The sequence below is a fragment of the Trifolium pratense genome, linkage group LG4 (assembly GCF_020283565.1).
Source record: "Trifolium pratense cultivar HEN17-A07 linkage group LG4, ARS_RC_1.1, whole genome shotgun sequence".
Taxonomy (NCBI): Eukaryota; Viridiplantae; Streptophyta; class Magnoliopsida; order Fabales; family Fabaceae; genus Trifolium; species Trifolium pratense.
Window position 1 is genome coordinate 33,025,231 of NC_060062.1, and position 25,287 is coordinate 33,050,517.

The 25,287-nt window shown below is 32.8% G+C and overlaps 1 protein-coding gene and 1 long non-coding RNA gene across 2 annotated transcripts; one reads left to right on the forward strand and one right to left on the reverse strand.

Moving 5' to 3' along the window:
• LOC123923687 lies at window positions 1-809 on the forward strand. The gene is made up of 2 exons (XR_006814476.1): window positions 1-197; window positions 654-809. It is a non-coding gene; the product is annotated as an uncharacterized LOC123923687 (long non-coding RNA).
• A 6,707-nt stretch (window positions 810-7,516) lies between these two features.
• On the reverse strand, window positions 7,517-13,497 carry LOC123924351 (U2 small nuclear ribonucleoprotein B'' 2-like). Its single transcript, XM_045977216.1, has 5 exons — window positions 13,357-13,497; window positions 12,081-12,253; window positions 11,473-11,566; window positions 8,277-8,356; window positions 7,517-8,126 (listed from the first exon to the last, which is right to left on the reverse strand). The coding sequence occupies exons 1-5, from the start codon at window positions 13,427-13,429 to the stop codon at window positions 7,851-7,853; spliced, it is 696 nt and encodes a 231-aa protein (XP_045833172.1). The 5' UTR covers window positions 13,430-13,497; the 3' UTR covers window positions 7,517-7,850.
• Between the last annotated feature and the right edge of the window lie 11,790 nt (window positions 13,498-25,287).

The following is a 25,287-nucleotide window of genomic DNA, read 5'->3' on the forward strand; positions in this document are numbered from 1 at the left end:
AAAATTAAAAAGAAAACATATACAGAATAAAATTATATTTTTTATTCTTATAAAAAAAATTATATTTTTTATTTTAAAAAAAAAAAGCTCTTTCATTGAGTTTTGTTTTGGAGAAGGTAGAAGAAGATCGATGAACAATCCCACAAGCCTCAATCCCTCTTCTTCTCTACACTATACAGCTTTAATCCATCTTCTAGGTAATTCAATCTCTCTCTTTCTACAAACTTTCAATTTCTACAAACCCACTTCTTCTCCTCCAAAAATTCCCAATTTCAATCCCTAATTTTGAAAATTCATGTTTCGTGTTTCATGTTTGTGAAATCCGAGTTCATTGGGTTTTGTAGATTCGAAATCAGAACTCAAACACATAGCTTCATATTTCTGGGTTCTGGATTCATTGGGTTTATGCGTTTCTGTTTTGAGAAGCACCATGTTTCTTTTTTCTGCTGCCATTCAGCTTCCGATTTGAAAAATGCATGACATGGGTTTGTTGCTGATTTAATTTTTGGGTTTTGTTATGAATTTCTGGGTTTTGTTATGAACAAAGAGATTGATTGTTGTTGTTCTTGTTATTTATGCTCGAATTTATAGTGATTTTGATTTGTTGATTTTTTTGATAATTTTGATTTTTTCTTGTTTTTTATTTGATTCAGGATTAGAGAGAAAGAGATGGGTTGTTGTTGAAGATGAAGATCATGGGTCACTATGTTTGAAGAAGATAAAGATGAAAGAGGGTTTGATGAACTTTGAATAATGAGATGAAGATTTAAGGGTTAAATATTTTTTGTTTTATAAAAATTAGTTTGTTTTTTTTTTTGAAGCAAAAAAAAAAATTAGTTTTTTTTTAAAAAAATTAATAGGTAATATATTTATCTATATGTCAATAATTAAATTAATAAAAAATGAATTAAAATCCACACATGCATGTCATGTCATAAAAAAAATAAGATTCCATGTCCAGTTGGCACTTAGGGGGGTCAACGATGGAATCTTGATATTACAGGGGGGTGATCACAATTATTTTTTTTGCAGGGGTAAGACAAAACTCTCATATTTTGCGGGGGGGTAAAACCCTATTTACCCTTATATTTATTATTGTTTTTTTGGTCAAAGGTACGTGAGTTTGACTGGATTGGCGGGTACTAGCACTAAGATATGCTGCTTTGTGAGTGTAGGAAATGGAATGTAATGACACTTTTCCATAATAATTTTAATATTTGTAAAAAATATTTGAGTTAAATACTTAAGAATTTTACATTGTATAAGAGATAATTTGTAGATATGTTTATAAGTAGGGATGGTTTTTATTTTATAAATCGATTTTGTAGAGTTAAACTCAATCTAAATATAAAGAATTTTTTTAAAAGTTTTTAATGTAATTTTAATTTATTTTTTTGCAAATATGTATTTATTTTTTTCGAGTAATCTAGTGATTAGAAATTTCACCCTTAAGGTGAATAAAGTGGAATGGTCGGGGTTCAAATCTCAACCCCTGTATATAATGCCAAAATAGTGAGAAGCATTTTTCTGAAGAGAGTTGGAAGCATTCCAACACTTTTGGCTCATTAGTGAATAGTAAGAAATATGCAAAGGATAGTCATATTATGTGGCTAGCAACAACATGGAGCTTATGGCGCTTGCGTAACAACATCATGTCTAGAGGAGATATGACAAATTTGTCCTCCCTTGTCGATCAAATAATTTATATTCCTTGATTTTGGTTTATAAGAAGAATAGGATAACTCCTCTTTTGTCTTTTTTGACGGGTGTAACGCTACGTTAGCTTTTTACATAGCAGCTAATGAGGCTCTTTTGATTTGTAATGGCTGAGTACACCTAAGTACTCCTTTAATACAATTTTTGTTTATATAATAATAATAATAATAATAATAATAATAATAATAATAATAATAATAATAATAATAATAAATGTTGTCTTTTGGATTTAGAGAAAAATGATCTTGATAATTTTTATAATTGAAAAAATTACTTAATTGACATCAATTTGATTATAATAATGGGAAACATATATTATTAGGCATTGAATCGTCATAATTAGGTCATCGTATAAAACCTAAAAACTAAATGGGTCATGAGTTTTTATTTCGTAAGAATGTCGTCAACACAGTTATTAGAATTTTTAATACTCCCTCTATCCCTAAATATATGAACCCCTATTAAAAACCATGAGCATTAAGAAAAATTATTGGAGTAATAATTTTGTTTGACTTGTGTGAGACTATAACTAATTTGTCCTTTAAATTTAATGTATTCAATATTGTTTTTTCATATCTCAATGTAAATTAGTGCTATATACTACTTTCGTCCCTAATTATAAGATCTTGTTTGACCACTGCACGTACGCCGATGCACAATTTTTATCACTAATATCTTTTATTGTCTATTAGTAAAAATTATAAAAATTTAATATTTTGAAAATACCCATCAAAACAAATTGAACAATATCTTATATGCTAATATTTACATTTATATTAAAAAAATACGATCAAAACAAGATAAATGAATAATACATTTTTGTCAAACAATGTCTTATAATTAAAGACGGGGTAAGGGATATACTGTAGAGGATCTTATGAACAAACATTTTTGTAAATTTTTTTGGGTCTTGCTAACGAGCGCCCACGAGCACTCTTTAACATTCTTCTTCTTTTTGATACATTTAAGCATTCTATTTAAAAAAACTTTTTTTATAAAAATTAAACACTACAATTTTCAATGCGTTGTACACATTTCCATAAAAAATCTATAAAAAATACTTACTATCTAAAGTCTTAGGGGGTGTATTGGATTGAGATTTTATGAGACAATTTTGGCAAAAAAAGTCTTGATGATTTTATGAGATTTTGTTAGACTATTTACAAGACTTTTTTACAATCAAGATTTTTAACACATGATTTGAATGGATTTTGAGAGATTTTTTCCAAAAGACTTTTTACAATCAAGATTTCATAATACTTTATATATTAGGAAACTTTTGTATATTTGGAAAATTTTAAAAGAATCAATAAATTTTAATAAAAGAAATTATATTTTTTTTGGAAATTCAAATATTAAAAAAAAAACCGTTACTTTTTTTTTAATGTATATGTTTCTAATCACCAATAAAAAAAGTCACCACCACCACCACCATTGATGGGAAACAAAAGCAGATGAATGTGACGAAAAAAATTCGTTTGTTGTAAAAAGTTGTAATGAATCAAAAGTTTGTAAAAAAGATGTAGAATTTGTTAAAATATTTTTTGCAAAAAATCATATTTGATAAGTAAAGAAGAAGAAGAAAAAAACTGGTATAATGATGATGAAAGTAAAAAGTTTTGGAGAGTTTGAAAAATTCTCAAGGCTTTTGGTGAGATTGTTGAAAAAGTGAACAAAGAAAAGAAGAAGAAAAAACCGGGCACAGTGATGATGAACTATGAAAGTAATGAAGAAGAAGAAGAAGAAGAAGAAGAAGAAGAAGAAGAAGTTTGATACAGTGATATATGATGAAAGAAAAAAGTCTTGGAGAGTTCAAAAAAGTCTCAAGGCTTTTGGTGAGATTGTTGAAAAAATCTATCAAGTGTATTTTCAACTAAAAAGTCTCTCAAAATCCATTCCCAAAAAGAATCCATCAAAATCGGTAGACTTTTGAATACCAATAGACATTTTGAAAGTAGTAACAAATCTCAATTGAATACCAACGGATTTTGTTGCCTTGAAAAAAAAATCTTGTTTGTCTTAATTGAATACCACAAGATTTATTTAACTTTTGTAAAAGTCTTGATTGAATACCTCAAGATTTTTTTGTCATAAAAAAGTCTTTTAAAATCCCATGAAATCTCAATCTAATACACCCCCCTTAAAGAGTGTCCCGGGGAGACTAGCTAGTTAGCATCCGTAAAAAACCTATAAAAGTGAACCAATAGTTAGTTGGTTCAGTGGTGATTGGTGCTGAACTTGGTAGGGAGGACCGCAGTTCGATCCCCCACAACTGTGATCGGGAGGGGGCTATAACTACTTGATCCCAGAACTGACCCCCGAACAAGATTAAACTGGTGGTGAAAACAAAAAAAAATCTATAAAAGTGAATAATATTGTTTACCAAATTACCCATTTTAGATATTGATGTATTACGATTGTTATAAATTGCAAATTAAAGTGCAGTGGCGGAGCCAAGATTTTTTTTCGGGTGGAGATATATAAAGAATACATTGAGAAAAACACACATACCAAGGAGACTTATTTTTTTATTAAAATTTCTAAAATGTTATGTGTTATTCCAAAACTAACCTTGATAATGTGTTTGTGTAATTAATGCATAATATTGGAATATATTGCATTTTATATAATTTAATAAGGGTATATAAGGGATTATCTATTTAATAAGAAATAAATTTAAAGAGTGTTTTTTATAAAAAGGACAAAAAAAAATTTCCAAAATGTTTCTTATATATAGGACTTGAGGGAGTAACATACAAAGTTGATCACTTGAGAGGAAATACCATAAGTTTGGTCATTCAAAAATTAAAAATATATTTACTATACCATGTGACTCAAAATAATTAATAATTAAGTTTGAACTAATACTTGCATAAAAACAAAATGAAAATTATTTTGCTTATAAAAAAAACAATGAAAATGATTTTTTTTTAAAAAACAAAACAGATAAATTCAAAAATAGAGTCAGGAGGACTCAAACCGGCACTTCACTCCTATAGACACAAACTTTTAACCATTCGGCCAACTACATTTTCATGTTACTTTGTCGCGTTTATTAATATATGTAGTGTACCCTTATAATTTTATATATGTATATCGGTATCTAAGTAATTTCCAATTTATGGGGGGTGGGTCATGGCCCTGCCTGGCCACCCCAGCTCCGTTACTAAAAGTGGAGAATATTTTTTTTGGTTACTCTTTAAAAGTGGAGAATATAAATTGAGAGTGATGATTACTTTAATAATTGGAGGGTAAAATTTAAAAAATAGCAATTAATTTTACATTGGAAAGTAAAATTACAATTATGAGGGACAAATGGATTTACGGTAGTCGACTTAATCAGCTAAGACGCAGTTAGTGCATGTCTGATTAAAATTAGAAGGCTTTGGATTTTAAAATAGTTTTGAAATTTTAAGATATTAAAATTCTGATCATAAATCTAAACTGTGTGATCTTTGATCAAACGGTCTTGATTTCACCTACCGCATCGAATTCAGATTTATCATGAGGCACTAGTTAAGAAAAAAAATTACATTGAAAACAACATTTTGTATTTTTAAAAAATAAAATACACAAATTTTAAGACTTTTTATCATATTTAATTCCTTTAGTGGTACCACATTAAAAAGAAAAATTCCTTAAGTGGTACCCAAATATATTTGTTAGTATTTTCTTGTTTTAAAATATGATAATTATTTTGAGAGAGAAAATACTTAATAATAAAAATAAATATTGGTGATCTAGAATGTGTAACTCTAGAAGACTTATCTTTTCTACGGCTGAGACGATGGGTGTGAGATTCATTCACCCAATGTCACACCGGTCATGCATATAGGTTAAAAATTTGTCACAGAAAAAATGCATATAGGTTAAAAAGGAAAAGAAAAATAAAATATAGTTATTGGGTTATTTTAATATTATATGTAAGACTTTTTCTTAGGTCATCATTTTTTATTTTACTCTAATCTTACTTATGTTGGAAGTTGAAATTGACCTTAAGAAAATCATACACACACACTCTATATATATATAGGTGTGTCAATAGTGTTAACCTTGTTTTTATTGTATTTTAATTTAATACTCTAAAAGAATTATTGATTAAAAAAAATACTCTAAAAGAATTAGTTAACTTTTTTACCAAAAAAAAGAAACTATATTTTCTTTACAATAAAAATTCTATACTTTTAAAACTTTGATTGGTTGTGAAAAGAAGAAAATTCAAACAAGTATTTATAGAGTTTGATAATTTTGTATCTAATTTATTACTCTGAAAATAAGTTGGAATAAGCTATATCGATGTACTTATGAAAATAAATTAAAAATAAATTATTTTTAATATATCCTACGAACTATTTTTATAAGTTTTTTTTTTGTGAAAATTTTCCTATTTTTATATGTTCTTCGGAACTGTACTATAAAATTTTAAATAAATCAATTCAAACAGATTTTCTTGATTAAAGATGTTCTTGTTTGACCCCTTTTATTCCACGAGTCAGATCAAATTGCAAGAGACAATGAATATAAAAATTAAGTTTGATCTAGTGGTAAGAGATTTGGATATACATAAGGTCTTGGGTTCTATCTTCAAATCTATTGTAAAAAAAAAAAAAAAACAACATATCAAAAAATATTGTTATTCTCATTACAATTGAAAGCAAAAATACATTGAAATAGATTTTTTACAACCTAAAAAAAATTAATTTTTAAATTAGACAGAAAAATTATATCAACTTATAGGCTGCACGAATGAAATCTTCCTCTGAGGAAAATTAGGCATTACACATTAGATAGAAAAATCACATCAAACTTAATTAAATTAACAATAAGGACCATAAAGAGGAGCAGGGACCATAAAGAGGAACATGTTCCACCTGCCAACGTTTACCAACTTAATGGAAAAGCACCGGGCCAAAATTTTCATCCCTTTCTACAGGTTTGCACTCAGAAGGCCTAGGTTTTGTTTTTAGAATTTTAGTCCTGCAGTCAGCCACTTAGCTACTACCACATATCAGTTTAGCAACATGGGACAATCAAATTTGTGCATAGAAAAGCCCCATTAGAGTAGCCTTTGTTTCGGCTAGTCATATCGTTACCAATTTGGCCACAAAAAAAATCCCTCGTCGATTACCATAGAGTTCCCAATAATGTTGACTAAAGAACACCAGTTGAAACGGTATGAGTAGCCGACGACGGACTATGCGGCTGATTTCACACGAAATAAAAAAAAAAACTAATAAAAACTAAACTAACTAAAAAAAAAACAACAGAAAAAAGGGGCTTTTCTAGAAATTTTGGCTACCTCCCGTCGGTCAACGACATGTCACGGCCGCACAAGTCGCCAATCAAAATTGGCCACTTGGCAGACATTAAGACTTGACTACCAACCGATCCGCTACTTAGGGGACAATGTTTTCAAAATAGCATTAGGATAAAATAGAAAACAAACAGGCGCACGAGAGCAGCACCGCCAAAAGAAATTCTTTTCCACAATAGACACCAATTCCGATTGACCTCCCTTAATAAAAAATTCATTGACCCAGTACATAGCTGAGGAGAAACACTCATTGACTGACTAAAATATACACTCACTAAAATAAGATGAGCAATATATTTTAATATGATCCTAGTACAGAAAACATTATGAAACAGGTTTATTTTTTATAGTCAAAAGTGATTGTCGTGCAACAGGGTCAATCGCCGAACCGAGTTAGTTCAAACAATAAGGAAACCATTTAAAAGTTTTGTATTGATGGATGCTATTTCTGGGAAAAAAAAATGTTAGATCATAAACACCAGAGTATTTTCCAGGCCGATGAAAGGAAACAACTCATAGAATCTAGTTTACAAAGTTAACAAGAAAATGTTTTACAGAGAAAATAACAATAAAGCACATACAATCAACGGACACAATTATACGAAGCACTATCTCAATCATCCCACAAATTTGGTAGATTTCTCACTTTCTGTCTACTTGTATCTAACTTCCTGTAAATTACAACTTCTGCAATTGGTTTTTAAAAGACCTACACCAATATAGTATGCAAAATTTACTTCAAATATTGATTGCAGAAAATCGATTAGTTGCTTCTTGGAAAAGTTGATAATCATGAGACTTTGCAGGAAAAATCGACTAGTTACTTCTTAGCAAAGTTTATACTCATGGGATTTTGAGGGGTGATTTTGAATCCTTGAAGAGCCTGCATTGCCATGGATGATTGCACGTCGTCTTCAAAATCTACGAACGCGATACCTGGCTTTGCATCAATCAAGCGCACTTCCTTAAAACCTGGGTATTGTTCGAAGAGCATTTCAAGCATCCTTCCGGTAGTTTCGTAAGGCAAATTCTCTATGAACAAAATATTGTTAGGAGCAACTGCTTCTTGGGCATTAGACCCTGGGCGAAATGAGGCCTGCAGATATAACAGTGCATATCATGTGTAAGTTGCATGTAATACAAGATAAGCACGTGAAATCCAATATTATTATCATATTCATAGACTGAGTTAAATTGAAAAACTATCGACAATCATCATCATCATTCATAGACTAAAGAAACTTACTGCTGGACCACCATTACTTGCACCATGTGTTCCATTAGGCACGGCAGATTGTTTTGATTCATCATGCCTCTTTCTCTCAGCTGAACAGGCAAAATAAAGTCAAACAAAAAAGAGAAAATACTGTCAATTCAATGAAGAAACTAACATTAATTCTTAAGCAACAAGATCAGAAGGTGATGATGGAAGCGATATTTAAGATCTTTAAACTATATAGTATATGCAGCTTAGCATTTGACGTCCAAAGTTTTGATATTGTTCTCTTAAAAAATTTTAATATGAGCAAATGAAAATACTAGTAACTTATGTTTAATATGAATTTGTAATCACAACATGATATATTGATCACATGTGGATTAACTTCACATTAAACAGTAAACTTACAACAGAATATTTCAAACTTGTCATAGGCCGATGAAATCCAGTGATGCTAGGTAAGATTGGTCACAGTTCAGAGTCACCAGAAAACCGACCAGACAGAACCAAACCAGAAATGTGGTTCAGTTGAACTGAACAGAACTGGTTCTTTGGGAAGGGGATTGTCTCCAGTGAAAAGTTTCTCCTGTTAAATCTCAACCCCACATATTTTTTTGCAGCAAATGATTATATTATTTAATAAAGTATTGAATGGGCAAAATAGTCACTGGACTCCCTCCCGTTAAATCGTCACGGGAGAGGATCTGCTCCTGGTTCTTTGGTATGATGAACCAGTTAGGAAACCAGTTCTTGGCCTACCAGACCAGACCTAATGATAGGATAGCTCAAAAAGCTTGGTTAGAGATGAGGTATAGGACAAAACTAAAATTTGATACTCAACAAACCAACCATGAGATAATTTGCCACTCCTCCCTCCCCTCTTTTTCTCTCGTATACACAATATGGACACATGTTTATGTATTACATTATAAAATACAAACATATTTAGCGCAAAATAAATGTTATATAGTACAAAAGGTTATTCCTGTAAATTTTACATAATAGCTTCGTGGTGTATCGACCTCCAACCACTAATTGAGACAATTGTGTTGTAACTGTGGTATTTGATCTGCTCGCGTTGCACTACTCCAGACACATATAGGCAAATGGCAACTAATTTATCTACATTTAATGTTATTATTCTAATAGTACCAATATATTAATTTCTTAATGTTGTGAGGAGATGACCATTATATGTAGAGGTAAGTTAGGAAATGTGTTGCTCTTTACATGAAATCAACAAAACTAAATGCACCATAAAATCATTTTTAATAAGTGCGAAAGTAGTTATTTTTGCTTGCAATTGAGTCCAAAGGGAGCAGTGTATCATAGTGTGCCTAAAATGCATCCTAAGGTTTTTTTTTGGGGATAAAGGAGTGGGAGGGGAAAGGAGGATAGCTTTCCTTCTTGCATTAAGTTTTACATTTCTTCATAGAACTAAAACCCGACAATATGGGGGAACTCAAAATATGAATTGAGAGAGGACCTTGGAGTGTTTTGGATGTCTTTGAAAAATTCTCCAAATCCTTTCCCACTTCTTATACACTCCCAAAATAAAGAAAACACCACTCATAAGCCTCTTTTTCCTCCCTTCTAAAAACACTCCTAAACAAGGTGGGGGATTCCACTGTTTTTCCCTCTCTACCCTTGCCCCAAAAGCTCACCCCTCCCATTCTCTCCTAACTCCCAAACAAAGACTATGGCTCTATTTGGGAGTTTAGGAGGGCAGAAGAGGGCTTTGAAAAAAAAGGAAGGGTGAAGTGGAAAGAATGAAGGACCAGGAATTCATTTATAATTCTTTACAAAAAAGGAAGCCTCAATCTATGTTGTTAAAATACTCTCGGTATTAAGAATATAATCACAGCATAGGAATTAATTTATAATTCTTTACAAAAACACTAAAAAAAATATGAAACATTTTTCTATTTTATTCTCTACTCCCTTCCAAGGTAGTCATAGTCGAGATCCTATGCGGGACCAGGTAATGGTCACAAGATCGTGAGTCGGACGATCATAACACGGATCGTAAAATAATTAAATAAAAAAACTTCAAATCACACCCATATAATTCTTAATAAAACTCAAATTAGGATTATTAGAATCATAACATAAAGTCATAAATGCCACCAACAACTAAAACAGTTCCAAATAAACAAATCCAAAACCCAAATTTTAATCGTAGTCATAAGTCACTCAAGTCGCACGGTACAAACAGTAGCAAGGAAGAGAATTTTGTTGTCTTTCATAAAAAAAGAAAAATTGCAAAACAGAGCCAAAGACAGTAGCGAAGAGAACTCTGTTTTCTAGTATCCAAAACAGAGCAGAGCACAACATGTGAAAGGGTGTTCGTACACAGAAAATTGGAAGGTTTCCCACAACTAAATAGGATTACTGATTAAGAAATAAACCATCCCATATAGTGAGGTATATTTTAGGTTTTTTTAATCCCAAAAGGCTTGTTTAATGAACCCGGTCGGGTACAACCCACAAACACAAATCAGGGAAACCCAAAAGCATAATCAGCAGTCTCACGATTCCAGCGTTTTCACGGTTCTGCGCGGTGATCCCAGCTATGCCCACCAAACTGTGTTTCCAATCATGCACGAACACGCCCAAACCCATCAAGATTGCAGACTCGCGCGACTTTACACTTTGACTCATGATTTTGACTACCATCATCCCCTCCCTCCCCTCCCCTAAAGGGAAGGGGAAGGGGAAGTGGGAGTAGTAATCCACTAATCCCACCTTGATTGAGATTTTATCTTTCTTCATTATAGTAAAACCCTCCAATATGGGGGAAATAAAAAAAGCATTGGGGGAGTATGATAGTTATGACAGATTTTATAAAAGGAAACATGGGCTGAAGGATACAGCTAATCATACCCTTATAGGAATGTTTCCTTATTCAGAGAGGGAAGAGAAAGTAGATCTGAATCTGATTGATTAAATAGTAGAATGTTCCCTGCCATTGTTTTTTATGCAATGATTTTAGTAGTCACTCTAAGTGGGAGATTCTAGGTGTCTCCAACTACCTAGCCTATCTTTACATTTTCTGCATTTTATCATTCTATTTCTACTGTAATTTCAGCCATCACAAACTGACACTAACACTTCACAGGGACAAACAATAATGGTAGATTGAAAATGCTAGAGCCCAACAACATAATTCAAAAAATGTGGAAGACTTTGGTTTGAAAGGAATAAATAAATGAATATACTTCACCTTTCTCCTCTTGTTTCTTTTTCTTCTCTCTTGGAACAAAACTTCCCTCTTCTTTAGCAATACAATCTGACTTTGATTTTGCATATTGAATTCTCTACATCAAATTATTTACACAAAGCTTTTAGAAGCCATATCATTGATGGAAAAATAGACAAATCAAAATACAAAGCAACTTCATACAAAAAACAAAGGGAAAAAATAGAACATGACTACATGAGATATATCATCCACATATTTCATTCTCATTTTTAATAATGAACATACTGCCTACAGGACAATTGATGTTTGGATTAAAAAAAATTAAAAAATCAGGAATTCTTAGAAGATAATGATACTATCGCATACACACAGGACAATAGATGTTTGGATCAAAGAAAAATAACATATTTTAATAATAGATAATGAACAAAAATAGATTTTGGCATGAACAAAAATCCATGATAAACAATAGATAATGAAGAGAAATTTCAAATTATTACAAGAGTTAAAATTAAATACAGCAAGATAACTGGAGCAGGCAACAAGAAAAGGTTCTTAAAAAAGACATAAAACGCAATAGATATATGAAATGTACAGAAATTAACAAGTATAAGCAGTATATTGATTACCATAGGTTTTTCATAAAACGGGAAGTTTTGCATCTGTCGCACAGCATTACTGGCAGCAGTTACTTCACTAAAACAAACCCATGCCTGTCCTCGAAGCTTAGGTGTCTTTAGAGCAATAATGTCCAAAATCCTCCCATATTGAGAGAATAAGCAGTACAAAGATCTCTTCAACTCTGCCAGAGACAACAAAGTTATATCATAGTGCCAACATCAAAGATTTATTAAATAAAATCCAATTACATTATCTGAAATGAAAAATCATCTACAATCACCAAACAACTCCACTAATACATAGGGATCAAGTCCTTATATTACATTTCAAGATTAACATCATTTAATAAAAGTGCATAAGAAATTAATCCTAACGTGCTTCAATAACATATCAAATGATTTTAGATTTACGTAAAAATTAATACATGTAAATCTATACAACATACACTTTCAACTCAAAAGTAAATTTTGTGATACAGATATCCGGTAAAAAAATTAAATTTATTCAATGAAATAGAAACAATACTTTAAGTATTACAACGGTATAACTTTGCAATGCTACATTGAAATTAACTTCAATGATGTCCAACTGAGAAATGTCTAATCCAATCCAATTAAAGGCCAAACCACCATTTTAGTCCTTGAAAGTGTAATTCTTGCTGTCACAATAATCCTTGAATGTATCAAAATTACAAATACCTCCACAAGCGTCTCTCTTTTAAGTCAATTTGGTCATCAAATCTGTTTTTAGCCTTAAGGTTCAAGACTTAGCCGAGCATTAGCGAAGCTAGATTCTCATAGCGAGGCGCTTCGAGTTAGCGAAGCTGATAGTCAGTCAATTTAGTCACCCGACTGTATTTTTTGTTTATCAATTTAGTCCAAAAAATTACTAACAAAAGATGAACTAGGGATTTGTTTGCAATTTCAATATATTTAGGACTGTAGTGACAGCACAGGGACCAAAATGGTGATTTGAGGTTAAATTAAATTTTCCTAGAAATTAATCTAAAAAAGTTCAGCATTCAGCATACAAAACAAAACACATGAATCAGTAACACGACTCCTAAACCAAATCGAAACCTATCCTAATAATTCAGCAAAAACTTAAACCTAGTTAAAGCTTATAACCACAACTCTAAATCAATCAAATTAAACTACAATAACCAATTGCAACCTCAAAAAGTTCAAAAACCACAACAAAGCCATGAAAAACAGTACTAAATACAAAATTGAAGCAGAAAAGTAAGCAAAAAATTGGAATGTAAATTGAATGAAATAAAGTTACCCTCTTTCTTGATCTTTTCATTGAGATTCTTAATGTAAATGGTTTGATTTGGAGGTATATCCCCTGAAAGCATCCTCTCTGAGATTCTGATGGAAGAATGGTGAACGGTGTAAGCCCTAGCGAAGTACTCGACGAGACTCGAGTGTTACAGAGTTTGTTTTTGGGCTTTTTTTTTTATGGAAATTCAAATTTCAGAACACGAGCTTGGCCCAAGCCCAAGCACACTTTTGCTAACCAATTTTCTTAGGGTATTATTAACACCATCTATTTTTACTAAATACCCCAAATTAAGGAATACATAGTAATTATTTATGGGTCATTCTAAACAGTTCCCCTGGGACACTTATTAAGCATACCAAAAAAGGAAATAAAGGACAACTTTTGATATTTTTGAGGTATTAAATGCACGCATTTTGATGTATAATTTCTGTTTTTAAATGTTTAATCAATGTTCAGGGACATTGTTTAGCATTTTCCATTATTTATTTAGTATATATTTGATTTTATGTGTTTATATATATTAATTAATTGAATTATTTGGTGGGTTAGATATATGGGATTATCAGTGAGAAAATAATAATTAGCAATTAAGGCGGGACGTTTACTCGTTGGAAAATTAGTTAGTAGAAGAGATGAAAGAAAAATAGAATTAATTAGGATACATGATTGTTAGTAAAAGAGTGGGGTGTGGAATGTGGATGGCTAAAGGAAAATTAGAAAAAATAACTAAAGTGGAGGTGTAAAAGATGAGCCCATTAAGCGAGGGAGTGTGAGTTGGTAAAACTGTGGAAAAATAAAATAAATAAGAGTTAAGTTTGTTATGACTTTATGACGATGATTTTTTATTTATATTTGACGATGTATTAATGTCTCATGCATTCATTCATATGTGTCTATGTCCAATGACAAATGTTAAATGACGATGTTCTCGTGTGTACGCACAAAATAACGATGCAAAATGACGATGGGAATGTTCGATAACATTCTAACCCCTTTTGTGTTTCTTTTCCGGCTTGTTGATAATTAGTTGAAGTAAGTCTGGAGTTGGCATTAGAGTCTTCTTCAATCTAGTTTATATTTACTAATCGTGTCGCTCTGGTAGTGTAACACGGAGTTCCTTTAGTTTGAAATTCCCAAACTTTATGACGATGCTTTGATTTATTTTGAAGATTGTTAATCATTCAAACTTTGGGAATGGTATTTGATTTTTGGTTAATTTCCGTTGCATGCTTTTATTATTGTTTATGTTTGTTGTTATGACAAAGATGTGTAACACCCTAGGTGGTGCAAATTTATTTATGATATTTATATTTAAATTATCGGTTACAATTAGGGTGTTACATTACACATAGTTAGTATTAGAGCAGATCGGTCCAATCAGAACAAGTTATAACTTTATTAATCCCTTTTAAGCGACATGTGTGTAAATACCATCAATGCTTAATTCCCCTAGTAACTACTACTTGTGCAAAAATGACCGGAGGTAGAAACGCACCCTTAAGGTGGATAAGTGTGGTGTCCGAGGTTCGAACTTCGACCCCTGCATATAATATGTGATGTCCTTTACCAATTGAGCTAAGTTCATAGAAGATAAAACCACATTTTATCTTATTAAGTGTCTTTGGTGAATGGGAAAAAAAAAGGAAGATGTATATTTTTTTTAATAAATGAAGTTGTGTTGTATAGTCAACAATACTTGGCAATAAATGATTTTGGAAAGAAATCAAAACATTTGATTAATTTTGAGCTATTTGATTCAAATAAAATGGAGGAACAATATTTTCTGTCAAAAATTACTCTTCAATTTTTAAGAGAGATAAATAGTGATTTTTACTTTTTTTTGTTTTTGTTTTGACATAATGATCTTTTAGTGTTCATCATTTAATTAAGGATATTCTTATGTAAATTTAATTAATGCACCCTGAATTTTGAAAATATTCTTATTAAATAGGACAACAGAATTTTGCATAAGCTCTTACACATATTGAAAGAGAGGAAGTATATAACAAGATATTTTAAACCAAAATTATTGTATTTATTATTTCACACTGGCTTTTCAAAACATAGTATGTCTAGCATAGGGTTGAGTGCAGTGTTTTAAAAACCGGACCGGACCGGCCGGTCGAACCGGTTGAACCGGGAACCGGAAGAAATCCGGTCTGGTTCACACGTTGGATCGGATACGCTGTTGGACCGGCAGGAACCGGGAAAAACCGGGAAAAACCGGTGAACCGGCGGTTTTCTCGAACCGCCGGTTTTATTACATGCGTGTTTTTTTTTTCGCCCGAAAGGCCAAAACGACTTCGTTTTGTTATTATTAATAATTTAAAAATAAAAAAAAATAGAAGAAGCATAACGCAGATGTAATCGCACAGAAGCAGCAGTAAAAAATAGAAACTTGATCGATCGTAGCACAGCAGCAACTTCGCTGTTCGTAATCGCAGATCTTCATCTCCGCAACTTCGTTCGTTCGTTCGTCATCTCCCGTTGTAATTTTGTTGTGTTATTGATTGATGAGCATGTTTGTGTAGATGTGGGAAAGAGTAGGAGGAGGAAGAAGGGTAATGGTTAAGGGAAAGAGAGACATAGTTATGTGGGTGAAGAGTGAAAATAGTGTTGTTTGTGGAGTCATTATTGAATGGGAAGTGATTTTGGTTAGAGTGAGATGGGATCTGAAGGAAGGTGAGTGGTAGTGGTGCTATGGTAGTAGAGAGTAGAGAGAGTAGAAAGGGTAGAGATGTTCTCTTGGAGTTGGAGAAAGGAAAGAAAAGGGTGAAAAGTGAAAAATATCACATAAAGAGGGTCACGTGGAGGGAGACACACAAGACAAACACTTACCTCAAAATTGGGTAGAGGTTTCCCAAATGCAAATTTATTACAACTGGTATATCTTGACCCGTGAATACACCGATAAAAATATTGGGTCGGAGGATTCACCACATAAAAATACACCGATAAAAATACTTATTTGTGTTTGATGTTTAAAATTTATTTGGATTTGTATTTTGTACTATTTTAATGTGTGTAATTTTAATGTGTGTGATGACAATGTTTAGGATTTCAATTTAAGAATTTGTGACATTATGAGTTTATGAAATTTTCAAATTTTCATATTTTTATGATTTGTTTTAATTATATAGAGTCCGGTTCAATAACTCTATAGAGATCGGTTCATTCCACCGATTTAATCCGGTTTAATCCGGTTTGTCATGCGGTTCGACCAATGACCCAGTGGTTCGACCAATGAACCAGTAACCCAGTGCTCTCGCCGGTTCGATGACCGGTCCGGTTTTTAAAACACTGGTTGAGTGAGTCATCACAACAACAAAAATCTCCATAACATTGGCCACGATAGCCACTATTTGAACAATCCATGCAACACGCCATATCATTATCTGGACATCCATCAAAACGGGAGCAAAGAAGTTTATTACTTCCTCCTGCTAATTAAAAATATCATTAGATTTTGTATGTGCATCACAATAATAAATATGATAAATATTCAATGAATGACTCTTTCAATTGCTGCTCATTCTTTGCATATATGGAAGGTAATTGTTCGATTAAGATCTGACAGTCCAAAATTAAACTCGATATTTTTGAATTATGAAACTAAAGTTTATATTTTTTTATTGTCTGATTTAGATCGAACAACTCCCGATGTCTCTTTGATTGATTGATTGCACGGAAGTCAAATTCTTATTGCAAAATACAACAATAATGGGATTTAATGTTCTAATGGATATGAACTTAAGAAGCATAAAACAGCTCACCCGAAAAAAGAAAAGCATAAAATAGAAAATGAATTTGACCTCTAACACATAAACAAAATGGATGGCAAGTAAAATAACATTAAAGAAAAAAATCATACATTGAATATTTTTATGAATTTGAATGAATAAATATCGTTGTTTTTGAGTAAAAAAAAAAACATACGTTGAATACTTTCTTGTAGACATTTCAAACTATATGCATTTTAAGAACAATAGTTTTCGAAGACAAACATATTTTGTATTTCAAACACCATTTCAAATAACATATATGATCATCAACATGTACATAACAAAATTATATTATAAAGATAACCTGAAGCAACAATCGAAGCAATGCACAAAATTGTAAAGATAAAACAAAGACTCTTAATATTGGAGGCCATTCTACACAATACACATGAAAGGTTGACTGACAAGTCCTTGCAATAAGGCTATTTAAGATGGTTATTAGAGAAGTTAATGAAATGAATTTTTTATTTTTTTTTATCAAAATTAATTAATACAATACAATGAATTAAAAACCTAATAAATTAATAATTTAAGATAATATACTCCGTCCGACCTTAATTATAAACAAATTTTTACTTTTTAAATTCATTGAATAACTAATGTATCATGACTTAATTATAGACCAAATACATTAGTTTTCTAATGAATCTAAAAAGTAAAAATTTGGTTATAATTAAGGCCGAAGGGAATACGTTATGTGGATAATATTTCAGAAAATGTTGAAAATGTCAAGGATTTAATACTCCCTTCGATATTTTTTATAAGAAACACCTCACTTTTTAGATTAATTAAATAACTGATGTATCTGGTCTATAATATTGACTAGATATAATATTGACCAGATATAATATTGACCAGATACATCAATTATTTAATGAACCTAAAAAGTCAGTTGTTTCTTATAAAAAGAACCGAAGGCAGTAATAATATGGTCAGTCAAAAAGATATTAAATTAATAGCTATTTCCTCATGCCACAAATATAAGCAAAAAATGTACTTTTTAGATTCATTGTATATAACATATGTATTTGGTCTATATTATAGTCTAGATACATCAATTATTCAATGAATCTAAAAAGTGCAATTTTGCTTATATTTGTGGCATGAGTAATTACTAACTTTGACCATTTAAAAGAAGGGAAAAAACAACCAATCATTATAGTTGGTCCAATGTGGTGATTGACGCTGAACTTGGTAGGAAGAGTCACAGTTCGATTTTCCGCAACTGCGATCGGGAGAGGGCTGAAACCACTTGATGTCAGAACTGACCTCCGAACTAGATTAGACGGTCCAGTGAGTCGGATACTGGTAGTGAAAAAAACAAAAAAAAAATACTAAAATGATTTTTAAAATAATTTTGAAATCTAGTCACTCAAAAATACTAATAATGTTGACATAAAACCAACAATTAATTGGTACCGACATAAAACCAACAATTAATTGGTACAAGTGGTAATGGTTTTGGTCCCCTTAAGCATGTGGTCAGCGATTCGATATCTGACTCATGCCTATAAAAAAAATTCGGTTGGGAAGGGAGAATCCACCTTATATGCTCCACACACACACATATATATATTTAGAGAAGAAAAAAAATACGACTAGAGTTATCCCGGAATTAAAAAGGAGAAAACATCGACATCAATCATATCTATAAGTAGTACTAGAGAGTCCTAACTTATCCCTTAAAAACACATTTGTAAGTAGTGATGAAACCATAAATTTTGAATAGTGGGGGCATGACCAAAAAGCGATTTTTTTGTTTCTCCAAACGATTTGTCTTATAGGGAGCTCGTTAATCACTCGATCTCAATTACTTGATTTAATTGTTATTACATTTACTCATAATATGAAAACGTTTAATGACTTTTTCATTTTCAATATCAATAAAAATATCTTTCTCTATAACTAAAACAACCATGCAACAATTTTTATTTTTAGATGGATCAATTTTATGATCTTAGATTCATGATATACTTGAGAATTAGATGTTAATGATAGCTTTGAACTTGACTTTCTATTGAAAAAAAAAATATTTATTACAAAAAAAAAGATGTTCAGTTATTAGATTTAAGAAAGAAAAAAAAAACTTATACTCACATTTACTACATTGATAAAAGCCATTACTTTTTCTTTTATTTGTTTTACATTATATACAAAAAAAAAAACAATGTTTTAAAAAAACAATATACAAAAAAACAAAGGGAAAATGAAGAAAAAGAGAATTCCTATGAAGAAAGAATATAAATGAGAACAAAAACTATTTGATAAGGCAAATGGTACTTCCTAGCTTTTATTGATCATAGCAAGGCCTTATATAGCCAATGTACAAGATACAAGTTAGTTACAACAAACTTAACAAACTCAAACTAAGCTAACTTGCGCCTTAAGCTTCAGCTGCAACACGCGCGTGCCTTGACAGCAGGCCTGGCTCATAGGCTTGGAAAGCTTGCTCATGAGCATTGCATCTAACTAGCTTACATTTGAGCAATACACATCTAACATTGCCTCTCCTAAACTGAACCATGTCAAGGCTTCAGTTTATGTCTTCAAGCTTACACAATCCAAGCATATTTCTGAACTTGCAAAAACTCTCAAGGGATAAGGCCTTAGTCATAATATCTGCAGTTTGCTCAAAGGATGAGCAGTGTAGCAGCTGTACCTTTCCATCTTTGGTCAAATCTCTGAGAAAATGAAACCTAATATCAATATGTTTACTCCTTCCATGCATCACTGGATTCTTTGACAATTTGATTGTGGAACTGTTGTCACAATACAATGTAATGCAATCCTTTTTCCTGCTGCTGATGTGATAAAGTACTCTACTCAACCAAATGGCCTGACAAGCACAGTTGGCTGCTGCTATAAATTCAGCTTCAGTTGTTGATAGGGTTACAATTGGCTGCTTTTTGGAACACCAGGACACAGCTTTGGAACCAATCATAAAGACATACCCTGATGTACTCTTTCTATCATCAAGGTCTCCAGCATAATCTGAATCTGACCATCCAACCAGTTCATCATCCTTTCCCTTTTCAAACCACAATCCATAGCTCACAGTCCCTTTCACATATCTAAGTATTCTTTTCACTGCTGCAACATGTAGGGGTGTACGTGGGCCGGATTGGGTTGGGTTTGGCCAAAACCAAAACCCAAACCACATATGGTACTCCGGGTTAGGTTTAGTAAAATAACCACCCGTTATAACATTGGGCCGGGTTGGGTAAATCCACTAATTTTCGGGTTGGATTGGGTTGGGTTGTGGGTTACCCAAATTATTTTTCTATTTTTTTTATATTAAATATCTAAATGTTGAATCATCATATTTTTTCATAAAAAATAACTCAATCAATGTATTTTCTTGAAAAATAGGGTAATTTTTTTCACTATAAAAAATAATCACCATTTTTTTGTGTAAATCAACTCATTTACGGATTGGATAGCGTGTTATCCAAAAATAATCACCATGAATCACTATATTTGTTTATGAAAATTATTCAATTTTTTAAAATTTTAAAAAAATAATGCGAAAAATTATCATATTTGTTCATAAAAATTATTCAATCTTTTTTATTTTCGTAAAAAATAATATAACTCATTTTTAATATAAAAATATTTAATAATCAAATGAAAAAATCTTTAGTATTTTCATAAAAAAAATTCAAGAAACATAGCACTAGTGGGTTAGTGGGTTTTTTGGGTTGGGTCCGGTTTTACCCGAAACCCGACTTTTTTAATGGGTTTTTCATTTTTGAAATCCATATTCACCCACTTGCCCGACCCAACCCACTTTTTTGGGTTGGATTGGGTGGGTTTGACCGGGTTGACCGGATTTGCCCAACCCATGTACACCCCTAGCAACATGTATTTCTGTAGGCCTCTCCATAAATCTAGCTACCAAACAAACTGAAAATGCTAAATCAGGTCTAGTAGCAAGCAGATACATCAGGCAACCTACCATTTGTTTATAACTGGTTGAATCACAAGCTATTCCATCTTCATCCATCTTCATCCTTCTTCAATTTGTTTCCAGGCACAATAGGGTTGCATACACTATTGCAATTTTCCATATTGAATCTTTTCAGAACCTCACAAGCATATTTCTGCTGAAACATGAAGATACCTTCTTTTGTCTGTTTTACTTCAATCCCAAGGAAGTATCTCATTTTACCCAAGTCAGTCATAGCAAAGTTTCTTTCCATTGATGTTTTGAATTTATCAAATAGGGTTTGATCATTGCCTGTAAAGATGAGATCATCTACATACAAGCTCACAATAATGATTCTCCCATTTGATTCTTTCTTTACAAATAATGTGTGTTCATGAGTACACTTGACAAAACCTTCTCTGCAGAAGTAGGCCTCAATCTTGCTATACCAAGCTCTTGGAGCCTGCTTCAAACCATAGAGAGACTTCTTCAGTCTATACACCATTTCCTTTTCTTTCTTCTGATAGCCTAATGGTTGCTCCACATATACAGTTTCATCTAATTCACCATGTAAAAAGGCACTTTTCACATCAAGCTGAAACACATACCAGTGGTTTGTTGCAGCTATAGCTAGTATTGTTCTTATGGTATCCCATCTGGCCACAGGTGCAAAAACCTCATTGTAATCAATGCCATGCTGCTGAGAATACCCTTTTGCAACTAATCTAGCTTTATGTTTCTCAATCTTTCCTTCCTCATTGTACTTAGTCTTATACACCCATTTAACACCAATTCTCTTTACTCCAGCAGGTAAGTGTGTTAATTCCCAGGTGTCATTGCTTTCAATTGCTGCTATTTCTGTGTCCACAGCCTTTTTACATACCTCATGCTTAGCTGCATCATTGTATGTCATTGGATCCTCACTAGGGCTAAAAAAGGCTTGACTGTCACTACTTTCTCCTGTTTCATAATCTCCAATCTCATAGTCATTCAAATAACCAGGTTTCCTTGAAACTCTGTTGCCTAGTTCATTTACCTCATTGTTTCCCTCCTCTTCTGAATCAGATACAGTTAGATCCATTTCTTCACTGAGGGGATTACTGGCATTAATAGCATCATCAGGTGCATGAACTTGTGCATCATTTGAATGATCATGATGAATACTTGTTGAACAAGTTTCTGCATCAATTTCACAGTCAATCACTTGCTGACTTGAATTTGATTTCTCAGCTACCTTGTTCTCCCAATTCCACTGCTTTTTCTCATCAAATCTGACATCTTTGCTAACCATAATTCTTTTCTTTACTGGATCAAACAGCTTGTATGCTTTTGATTCTTCACTTATACCTAAGTGAACACATATAATGCTTTTGTCATCTAGCTTTTTCCTCAGATTGTCTGGTATATGCACATAAGCAATGCAGCCAAAAATCTTGAAGTGGCTTACAGATGGCTTGATCCCACTCCAAGCTTCTTCAGGTGTGACATCTTTTACTGCAAAGGTAGGGGATCTGTTAAGCAGATGTACAGACCAATTCACTGCTTCAGGCCAAAAGGTTTTTGGTACATTTCTTTCACTGAGCATACACCTGACCATATTTGTTGGGTTTTTGTATATTGGCTACATTTTGCAAAAACATATTTTAGCCAAGTGTTGAGACAAGTGTGCTGACCCCAAGTGTTGTGACAAATGTTGTGACACTTTGGAACAACACCTGACTCTGTTCTGTGCGCGCCAGCTGGATGTTTTTATTTTCTACTCAATCTTTTGAAGATCTGTTTGAAGAATTATTTCAAGGTTTCTTACAGAGGAAGGCGCACGTGTTTAATGTGTTTCATGAGGCAGCCAAACCCTAGTTTTATTTTCCAAAGGAATTATATTTTTGGAAAATATATTTTTGCGTTTCAAAAATATAACTATTGTTTTCAAAAATATATCACAGCTGCCGCAATTCTAGAAGCCCTAATTTTGTCTTGAAGCCCAAGTCGTTCTACTACTATAAATACGAAGGCAAGCATATGGTTTCAAGCATCTAAAATCGTGTTCTTACAAAGCGTGTGTTTTAGGGATTTTAGAGTGTTAATTGTGAGCCTTTCTTGTGTCTCATTGATGCAAGCTTAGGACCTGAGTGTTATTGAGTTGTAAGTGTGAACTTCTCCTAAGCTTTGAAGTACGGAGATTGTTCTATTGTGTTGTGTGGTTTACTCGCAAGCTTTTAAGCAAGAGTGAATCCTAGTTTCTTAGGAGTGTGTCTCCACCTGTTGTGTTTGTGGAATTGAATAGCAGCGCTGTCTGTGTTGCTAAGGTGGGAATTGGGACGGGGTCTCATATCTAGGAGTTCCTAGGTAGAAGGGTCATTGGGTAGTGATTAAGTGAGAAGTTGTAAACGGGTGAGTTTAGCTTCGAAGTAATACTGCTGATAGTGGACTTCATTCCTGGATTGGTATCCCCCAGAGTAGGCTTTAGGCTGAACTGGGTTAACAACTCTTGTGTGTTATTTACTTTACTGTTTGTATTGTTTTATGTTATTTGCTCTGTTTATAGACAAGTGTTGGCGCACCAGTAACAACATCTGTCTACAACAGACAAGTGTTGCTACACCTTGAGCAACACCTGTCCACTGTGTGCCAGGAATTACAATTGGCATCAGAGCAGGCACCCTGTTCTGAATTTTAGGGTGAGCTCCAGGGAAATCGTTTCTGGCAAGGATGGACAAAGAAGGAGGTTTTGTTACCAGACCACCTCTTCTGGTTGGTGCTTCAAACTATGACTATTGGAAGTCCCGCATGATGGCCTTTCTAAAACAAATTGATAGCAAGACATGGAAGGCAGTGCTGAGAGGGTGGACTCCACCTGTGAAGATGGACAAAGATGGTAAACCAACTTTTGAGTTGAAATCTGCTGAAGAATGGTCCAAAGAAGAGGATGAGCTTGCTCTTGCAAACTCAAAAGCATTATATGCACTATATAATGGTGTTGACAAACACATATTCAGACTCATCAAAAAGTGTGTCTCTGCTAAGGAAGCTTGGACAATTCTTGAGACTGTTCATGAAGGTACCTCTAAAGTGAAGTTGTCAAAGCTACAACTCCTAACAACTAAGTTTGAGAATCTAAGAATGAATGATGATGAAACCATTCAGGATTTTCACATGACCATACTTGATTTTGACAATCAATTTGATGCCTTGGGTGAAAAGATACCTGAAGAAAAGCTGGTAAGAAAAATGCTTAGGTCTTTACCTAAGAAGTTTGACATGAAAGTCACAGCTATAGAAGAAGCAAAGGATATCACAGATATGAAGCTAGATGAACTAGTTGGTTCACTACAAACCTATGAGGTAGCTACAAATGAAAAGATGGATAAGAAAAACAAGAGCATTGCCTTTGTCTCGAATGCTGAGGAAGAAGATCAACAGAGTGACACGGAGTCTGAGAATAGCATCTCTGATGCAATGGTTCTTCTAAGAAAACAATTTAATAAGGTGCTAAAAATAATGGACAAACGTCCAAAGACAAGTGCAGCTGACATTGGTTGCAACACTTACAGGAATTTCAGAAAACCTGTAACAGATGAGAAATCAGCTCCAAATAAAGGTGTTCAATGCCATGAATGTGAAGGGTATGGACACATTAGAACTGAATGTGCAACCTTCTTGAAGAAACAGAAAAAGGGGTTAACTGTTTCATGGTCAGATGAGGATTCTGAAGGAGAAACTGATACTGTAAAGTCTATTCATGCACTGACAGGTGTATGCACATCTGACACTGAATCATGTGATGAAGAGCTGACCTTTGATGAACTTGCTGAATCATACAAGGAGCTGTGTCTAAGGAGTGAAGAAGTCTGCAGAATCTCAGAAAAACAAAAGGAGACAATCTCAAAGTTGCAAACTGAAAGAATTGTCAATCTAACAAAAATCTCTGAGATTGGTGTTAAGTGTGAAGAAGGGTTGAAAACAATTGAGGAGCAGAAGGCAATCATCGCCAATCTGGAAACAGATAAGCTTGAGCAACTAGCAGAAATATCTAAGCTGAATGAAGAGGTAACTGAATTGAACTCTCATCTTGAGAATCTAAAGAAGCATGTTGTTATGTTATTTAAAGGAACTGACCTAGATGAAATCCTAGAAAAACTACCTACCCCTAGTAGAGCCAAAACAGGCATTGGGTATGAGTATAAAAGCGTTAATAGAATTAAAGATTACAACAAAGATGGAAAA